The following is a 9,150-nucleotide window of genomic DNA, read 5'->3' on the forward strand; positions in this document are numbered from 1 at the left end:
CTAAGCAATACAATGATCCAAAATAGCTCTGAGGGATTTATGAAAAATGCTGTCTATCCCCAGAGAAAGAACTGGTGGAATCAGAATACAGATTGAAGCCTACTTTCTTAACTTTATTTTTCTTGGGTTTTTATTTTGGACTATTTTCTTTTACAACATGACTAATATGGAAAAATGTTTTGCATGATTAACATATCAAATTGCTTGCTTTCTCAATGAGGGGAGTAGGAAGGGGAGGAGATTATTTTAGAACTCAATTTTAAAAATGAATGTTGGAAATTGTTTTTAAATTGGGGGAATATAAAATATTAAATGAAAAAATTAATTGTTTGAGCCTAAAAAAATGTACAGAATCAGGGGAATAGCTAAATAAACTGTGCTACATTAATACAATGAAAAATTACCACATTAAGAAATGCCAAATATAAAGAATTCAAAGATAAAGAATTCAAAGAAACATAAAAGAGTCACATGAATTAATAGATGAGGCAGAATCAGGAAAATGACCACATAGTGGCTACAATGTCAATGGAAGATATGATAAAATGTAACTGAGTATCATGAAGTGAAAATGACCAAACTTGTTCCCAGAGAAGAGCTGAGAAAATGTACTTCCTTCCCTCTACTGCAGAGTTGGGGAATATGCCTGTGGAATATAGCATATGCTGTCATATATGGTCAATATGTTGATTTTGCCAAACTGTTGTTTTTTTTCTATTTTTGTTACAAGGAAATGTTTGCTGGACAGAAGAATAGGGGATATATTCAGAAACTAACATAATACAAATCTAAAAGGCATTCATAAAAAAAAAAAAAATAGAAGGGGCCAGCTTTGTCCTTTGGCTGTGTCCTACTGAGGCCAACTCCTGTGAATTCTCAATTCTGGTCCTCTTAGAAAGCATTATGCACATCACAGCCCAAGAATTTAATACCCAAACTACTCAGCATCATCCTGTGCTGGACACTAGGGGAAGTCTATTGATACTGTCATCATGGGCTGCTAAAAGCTGGCAATAATATTATCATTTCCTGTAATAATCCGTTGGCTCCTACCTGTAAAATTTCATGTTTTGGCCCCTGGTTACCACAAGCAGATGCTTTGGGTCTCATTTTTACAATGTTGGTCAGATCAACTCCTACAGAAGAAAGAGGGAGAAACACATAGGAGAGAGAAATGAGCTGTATGTGCTTCCAATTCAATCCCAACATTCATTAAAAGCTTCCTTATCCAGGCATAGGGAAAGAGACCTTAAATAAGGTCTCTGTTCTCCTGGGGCTCAGAATCTAGTCAGAAAAACAGATCACAAACAAAGATAACCACAACACACCATATTAAATGACAAGTACATCAAAAGGATGCAGAAAAAATTAAAAGAAGAGTACAGAATTTCAAGGGGATGGAGGTCATCACCTACTGAGGCAGATATGAACTGTTAGGTAAGGAGGACCAGGCATTTGAGATGGACTTCAGCAACTGAGTAGAAATTCACCAAGAGAAGAAAGAGTGAGTGCATTCCAGGAACAGGTCAGTAGTGAGCCGGACAACAAGCATTTATTAAGCACTTACTATGTGCCAAGCACTGGGCTTGGGATACAGAAAACAGCAAAAGCAGTCTCTATCCCCCCCCCCACCAAGGAACTCATGATGCAATGGTGAAGACAACATGAAATAACCAGGTCCATACTAGATATCCTATCAAGGAGATAGGAGAAGGTAAGAAGGGATGGGAAAGCCCAGCAGGTGGGGGTACTGAGAAAGGTTTCTTGCAGATGTTAGACTTTTTGTTTAGTCTTGAAGGAAACAAAGTAAGTTAAGATGGAATGGAACATTCCAGGTATGGGGAACAACAGGTCCAAAGGCCCTGAGATGGAGGGATATGTTCTAGGAACTACAAATGCCCAGCGGAAAGTAAAGTGTGAGATGCCTAGAACAGTAGAAAGGGGCCAAGATAGGTAGAGTTTTAAATACTAAACAGAGAACTTGATCCATGAGTCTGGAGGTAAAAGGGAGCCACTGGAGTTCCCTGAGCAGCAAAGCAACAGGCAGACCTACCCTTCAGAAAAATCAACTAGCCAGTCGCATAGAAGATGAACTGAAGTGGAGAGAGACTTGAAGTAGGCTAAAGCAATAGTCTGGTGAGAAGTAACAAGCACCTGCACTAAGGTGGCAGCAGGTGAGTGGAGAGAAGGGGATATAAGTGAGAAATGTGAAGGGAGAAACACCAAGACTTAGCAATGGATTGGGTATGTGGGGTGAGAGAGAAGAGGCAATGAGAACCCCTAGCTTGAGAACCTGAGTAACTTGGGAGGAGAGTACAGGGAAGTTCAGAAGGGAGAACAGTTCTGAGAGAAAGATGATGAGTTGTTTCGGACATGCCGAGCTTGAGCTGCCTATGGAACATCAGGAAAACACAGGACATCTGTGTACTCTGAGATGTCCAAGAGGCAACTGAAGATTTGTGATTACAGCTCAGGAGAGAGACTATCGCTGGATATATAGATCTGGAAATCGTCTGCATAAAGATGATCACTGAACCCTTGGGAGCTGATGAGATAATCAAGTGAGACAATAACGACTGAAAAGAGAAGAGTAGCTATGAAAAAGCCCTGAGGGACTCCCAAGGATAGTAGGCATGACATGGATGAAGAAACCTATAAAGGAGACTGAGAAGTAGTAGTCAAACAGACAGGAGATCCAGGAGCAAGGAGTATCATGAAATCCCAGAGAGGAGAACATCCAGAAGAAGGTGATCAAAAATGTCAGATGCTGCAGTGAGATCAAGGAGGACCAGGACTGAGAAGAGGTCATTTGATTATTGGTAACACTGGAGGGAACAGTTTCAGTTGAATGATGCGGTCAGAAGTCAGATTGCAGAGGGTTTAAAAGAGAGTCAGAGAAGGAAGCAGAGACACCAAATGTAGGGGACTTTCTCAGAGTTTAACAGTGAAGGAGAGGAGAAAACTAGAAGCCAGAGATGGAATGAATCAAAGGTATATGTACAGTGGCTGGCCTTCGTAAGAAGGGCCACCTCTTAAGATGAGTGGTCTGAATGATATATGATGAGGGGAGAAATAGGAGCTCTTGGTGAATAGTCTCAATGTTTTCACTGATATATAAAGTAAAGTCCTCAGCTGATACGATGGGGTGGAGAGGGGAACTGTGGGAGGCTTGAGGGAAAAGGTTTGGAACAGCTGCTGCAGAGGGTGGGTCTGGGAGTCAATTAAGAAGGAGCAGGATATTTACTGTGCTTTGGTAAGAGCCCCAGTGAGATTAGAGACTAAGATGACACACTTGTAGGGCCTCAGTCAGCAGTTTTGTAATTTCCTCCAGCTCCCATATGGCAGATGTGACCAGGAGAAAAGGAGATGGAGGGTGGGTGCTGTCCAGGGAAGGGGCTTGGCAACAGGACAAGGATTTTTTGAAGGTAGAAATGAGTTGATTCATGAAGAGGTCAAGATGGAGAAGAGAGAAGAGTGTATCCAGGAAAGGGGTGATAGCACAGGAAAGAAGTGAGGGGTCAAGAGATTAGAGATCACCATTAGGACAAAGAACACCAGGGTGAGAGGCTATAAGGCACAAGGAAAGATGAAAGAAAAGATGATCAGATAAAAGAATTCATAATTTGTGAATAAGGGAGTGGGAGGTCTAAATCAAAAGACTCTTCCCACTGTACCACAATGCCTGATGGCACTGTGTTTAAGCCAGGGAAGATGTCTGAAAGAAGGAACGGTATGATCAGATTTAACCATAAGAAAAATAATGAGTGACTGTAGAAATCTGAAAACAAATAAACCAATAAAAAAAATGTAATATGAAGGATGGATTGGAGCAGGTAGAAAGTGGATGTAGGAAATTTTACTAAGAGGCTACTGCAATAATCTAGGCCAATGGGATCAAACTTAAAATACATATAGATCCCAGCATACAGACTTAGGAAATCACAAATTAACATTATGACGCACTGTATTTTTCTTTTTTTATTAAATATTTTCCAATTACATTTTAATCTAGTTCAATGGGAGTGAGTTTAATATCTCTGTTCTAGGTAGTTGTTACAAAGAGCTTGTACTAGAAGGTTGGTCATGGGAGTGGGGCAGGAGGGGATAGTGTCTTGAGTGTCTTGGTGTAGCTGATTTGCCTAATTCATGTGTTCAAACTCAGGATGGACAGATAGAAAGTTTTCCTTCTCAATTCAAAGTAGTCCTCTTTGGGCACAGAGGGTCTAATAAGATAATGTATATAAATTATCTCAAGAATATGAACAACTATGATTATGATTCCATAGCAAAGGCTCCCTCTTAGGTTACAGAAGGTGCCCTAGGACAAGGAAAGTTCTGTCTGCCAAAATGAAGGAGAAACCCAAGTGAAGTCAGCCAATAATGACCTAGTAAAAACAGTCCTGGGTTAAGTGACTGAAGACTTGGCAGAGTGAGGAGCACTGGGCAAGGGTGAGGGCCTACCCCAGGTTCTTTTTTATTTTTTGGCTAAATGACGAATATTTGTCGTTGTTTCATGTAGTCACTGGCTTTTTTTTTTGTTTATTCCAATTTTCAGTTTGATGCTTGGGTAAGCTTTTGTATCTTTTGTGATAAACTGCTAATTTTTTTTCTAATTCTCTCTCCCACAGCTTTCATTTCTTTTCAAATTTTTTCCTCAAGTACATTCATTTAATTCATAAGACATTTTAATTGTTTTGTTTTTTAAATTCTTGCTTCATCTCTTCTAGGAATTCTAGTTAGGTCTGTACCCAAGCTATGTTTTATTTTTAGGTCTTGGTTGTAGATTTTTGTAGTCATTCTCTTCTGGGTTTGTGCCTTGAGCATCCCTGTCACAATAAATAGCTTTTTATGCGGAGATTCTTTTTTATTTACTTATTTTTCCAGTCTAATTCTTTACTTCAGACTTGATGCTAGCTACCCCAGGCTTTGTGGGTTACTCACTTTCCCTTTTAGTGCCTCTTTTCTTGTCTATGAAAGAATGATGTTGAACAATATAACTTCCAAGGCCCCTTATGGTTCTCCCAGTCTGTGATTCTGTGCCACTGGTCCTTCCCACAGCCACTTCCAGACATTCCTCCCTTTGCCATCATCACTCACAAGACCTAGCTTCACTATGAGCCTCTTCCCCTTGACATCCGCTCTGTTCTTCTGATGAAGAAATGACCCTTTTCCACCAAGGACAGTCCCTCTACATGTACCTCACCTCTAGCAGATTCACCCACAGTCATCTCCTCCTCCATCTTTAATCTCTTCGTCTCCTAGTTCTTTGTTGTTTATAAATATGTTCAAGTCTCTCCTATCCTGAAAAAACCCTTAATAGACTCTACCATCCCCTCAAACTATTGCCAACCCGCTAGAAAAAGTTACATTGATTGACCGACTTCCTTTCTTCTCATCTTGCAACTCTTTGAATCTGTTTTCTGGACTCATCACTCAACCAGAACTGCTCTGCCAGTAATCTCTTCAAGGCCTTCTTTTCATTTCTCATCCTTCCCAGTCCCTCTACAACATGTAAGACTGCTGACAATAATTTCATCCTGAATTCTCTTTACTCTCAGAGTTTTCATGATATTCAAATTCTTTCTTGGTTTTTCTCCTACCTCTGTGACTACTTCTCACACTTTTTTTGCTGGTTCATCATTCATATTGCATACTTTGTCTGTGGGGACTCCCCAAATCTGTGTTGCCTTCTTTCCCTTTCCATGTCTTATTTGGTGACTTCATCAACAACCAATGACTTAAAATTATCAACTCTATGTACCGACATCCCAGTTCTTTACATTCATCCCAAGTCTCTCTCATGAACCCCAGATATGTACATGCTCATTAGACATTTCTAAACAGAACCCAGCACTCAAGTCATCTCTTCTACCACAGCTTCCCTATTTTGGTCGAGAGGACCACAGTCCTTTAGGTCACTCAGGTTTGTAGATTTAAGATCATCTTCAGCTCCTTGCTCCCCTCCCCTTTTATACCTGATCATCTGCGGCATCTTGTTCAGTCTCCACAACATCTCTTACCTTCTCTGTGCTCCAACAGCCAGTGCCCTAGATGAAGCCCTCAGAGAATGCATCCTCCTGACAGTAGCCAGAATGATTTTAAAGCACAGACCTGACCATGTCACTGCCCTATTCCATAAACTCCCTTGTCTCCATATTCCCTCTAAAATTCCCTACAAACATGTCTGTTGGACTTGTTTAAAATACTTCACAACCTGCCCTTTGTCATCATATGACTCTCCTTCCCGCAGTCTCTAGCCTAGCCAAGCTGGCCTTTTGCTCTTCCCCATCTGAGACATTCCATCTTCCACTTCCTGTCTCCAGGCTTTGGTACAGGCTGGTTCTCATATCTGGAATGCACTCCTTTCTCCCTCTGCCAAGAAGAGACCCTCATTTTCTTCAAAGTTCAACTAGCACCTTTAGCATGTGACTTTTTCTAACCTCCTCTCCCCACCAGCTGCCAATACTCTTCCTCTGGAATTACCTCATATTTTTTTACACCTTTTTTACACGTTTACACATGTAAACACGATTACATGTTGTCTCTCCTGATAGAACAGAAGCCCCTCCAGGGAGAGCAGAGACTGCTTTCATTTCGCTTTTGTGTACATAGTACCTGCCCAGCACATAATAGGTTTTTAACAGACGTTTGCTGATGACTGACAAGTTAGATCCTGTATCTGAACTGGAGTAAAGGAGGAGTCCTCCAAAGGCCTGAGTTCTTTGTGCCTTTGAAGATAAACTGATACTGAAAGGCAACCCCTGGACATAAGATGGTCTGCCTCCCACCCCTCAAGGTGCAGGGACCCTCATGATACCAGCTGCACTCACTGTATCAGAGAGGCCAGCTGACACCTGGGATGGGCATCCCCAGCAGGCTGGTTTAGACTCAGAACCACAAGAACCAAGGGACAATACCTTGAGATTCAAACTGCTGGACAGCTTCTTTCACAGCCTCCTCAGGGTCCATATCAAAGTCTGTGATGTTTTCTTGTACCACATCATCAAAGGTCTCCTGCGTGATGCGTTTGGCCATGCTGATTTCAGGAAGGCTTCTGCAACTCCGGTCCCCAAAGCTAAAAATTCAATACAAACCATTGGATGACTGGTTAAAGTTGTAGGGCAACATTCAAGACCATATCAGAGTCCTACTAGGTCTCAGTAATGTGTATTAAAGTCACATAACCCAACTGCCACCATTCACCATGAGAACCCCACACACAACACATTACCCAGCTTGCCCAGGGAGACTGCGATCTACCTCTGACGCTTGAGTTCACTCTGTACATAACAAAAAACAACTGTCACTTATTTACCTGTGTGCCTGGCACATAAGCGCTTATAGACTTGACTTGTGTGACCCAGAGCAAAACCACTTAAATGACAAGATGACCTCTAAAGTCCCTTCCTGTTCTAAAGACAGGATCCTATGATCTTATACCCTTTCAAGTTTTATATCCATTATCTCCTCTCATCTAAGGATCATCAGCCCTATAAGGGATGGAGATCTTCCAGATATAATCATTATACTTTACTGGAAAGGGAGAGAAGCAACTCCAAGGGTGGGGAACCTATGGCCTAGAGGCAACCTGTGGCCTTTCTAGGTCCTTGGGGGTGGCCTTTTGACTGAGTCCAAGTTTTACAGAACAAATCCTCTTATTAGAGGGATTTGTTTTGTGAAGTTTGGATTCAGTCAAAGGGTCGCACTAAAGGGGCACAGGTTCCCCACTCCTGAACTAGACTTTGTTTTCACTGACAGAGAGAACTCCCCATGAAGAAACAAACCCCTTCTCCCACGGAGATTTGTATGTGCTCTGACACTGAGGACCAGAGGGAAAATATCGCCCCTTTGACAGATGAGAAAACCAAGGCACAGAGAAATTATATGACTTGCCCATGGTCATGCAGATAGTAAGATATCTGAAGTGGGATTTGTACCCAGGTCTTCCAGACTCTAAGTCTGTACACTGTCTATTCGATTCTATAACTATGGACAACTTACTCATTTTTTTTCTCAGCCTCAGCCCACTTGATAAAATAGAGCTAGCAACAGTTGCCTTGCCCATTTCACAAAGTTGCCATAAGGATCAAATGAAGTAATTTCTATGCATGATACAAATGTAAGGCAGTGTTATCCTTGCATTTATACAGTTCTAATGCTCCAGCAGGAAGAGTTCTCCCTCCCCTGTTCTTATAGCATTCTGTGTGACTCTTTTATATTCACGTAACTTAGAGTTAGTAGGGACCCTAGAGATCATCTTGCCATATTCTAATTGGTATTCTATTTCTTTGTACATGCTTCTTCTGGAAGTCAGGGAATGTCTTCATTATCTCTGAATCTCCTCCTTCCACAGAGGTGTGCTGCGTACCTTTGCAACACATTTTCCCTCTGAGATTCCTTCAAGTCTCCAGATCTAAGATCTTTGACTGTGAGACTTAAGTCCTTTTAGAAATATACAAATAATTCTAATAAATTAAACAACATGTGAATCTATTGAATGGAGATGTGCCTCTTCACACTTTTACAGACCACATAAATGATAAGTAAGAGCAGGTAAAGTATAGGGAGGGAGGGAATAAGCATTTATTAAGGGGCTTATTATGTGCTAGGCCCTTCTCTAGGCCTCAGTTTCCCCATTTATAAGATGAGGAGGCAGGGGTTCAAATCTTGGCCCTGACTTACTGGCAGCGTGGCCTTGGACAAATCACTAAGTCTCTCTGTAAGAAGGAGGGGAAGGGTATGGATTAGATTTCTCAAAATCTGTGATGTGTGGCTCGGTAACCTCTCAGGTCTCTGGTGCTCTTTCTCTAGAAGGCTCTCTTGTACGTAGGCTACTTCACCGGCCCCCATTTCCTCGAAGGATAGTCCCAGGACGTGCTAACCAGGGTTTCCCAGAGGGGTCGGCTCGTGCGTGGTTCAGGTCCAGCTTCTCCCCACCCCACCCCGCCCCGCCCCTCACCTCGACTCCGAGGTGACAGGTCCCGCCTCACCAGCTCGCAGCCACGGACAGGGCTACCCACGCGCAGAGAACCGTGGGCTCAGCCGGCCGGCCGGCGGTCGCGTCTGACTCTCGGGGGCCACCGTAGCAGCTGGGCTGGTCCGCGCAGACGCACTAGCCCTCTGTTTTCCCCCCAAGCAGGCGGAGCTTTT

At 42.4% G+C, this 9,150-nt stretch overlaps 1 protein-coding gene across 3 annotated transcripts in view; it reads right to left on the reverse strand.

Annotated features, from left to right (window-relative positions):
• The window catches only part of ARMC6 (armadillo repeat containing 6), a 56,084-nt gene that overhangs the window by 17,449 nt on the left and 29,485 nt on the right, over positions 1-9,150 (reverse strand). Inside the window, exons 1-3 of one of the 3 annotated variants that reach the window (XM_072601597.1) lie at positions 8,991-9,107; positions 6,918-7,075; positions 1,054-1,136 (exon numbers count right to left, since the gene is read on the reverse strand). In XM_072601597.1, the coding sequence (XP_072457698.1) occupies positions 1,054-1,136; positions 6,918-7,035 (201 nt within the window). In that variant the 5' untranslated portion in view covers positions 7,036-7,075; positions 8,991-9,107. Of the gene's footprint in view, positions 1-1,053; positions 1,137-6,917; positions 7,076-8,959; positions 9,108-9,150 lie in introns of those variants that run through there. The other 2 variants (XM_072601596.1, XM_072601598.1) reach the window with 2 other exon arrangements.

Source organism: Notamacropus eugenii, chromosome 4 (genome assembly GCF_028372415.1).
Source record: "Notamacropus eugenii isolate mMacEug1 chromosome 4, mMacEug1.pri_v2, whole genome shotgun sequence".
Classification (NCBI taxonomy): domain Eukaryota; kingdom Metazoa; phylum Chordata; class Mammalia; order Diprotodontia; family Macropodidae; genus Notamacropus; species Notamacropus eugenii.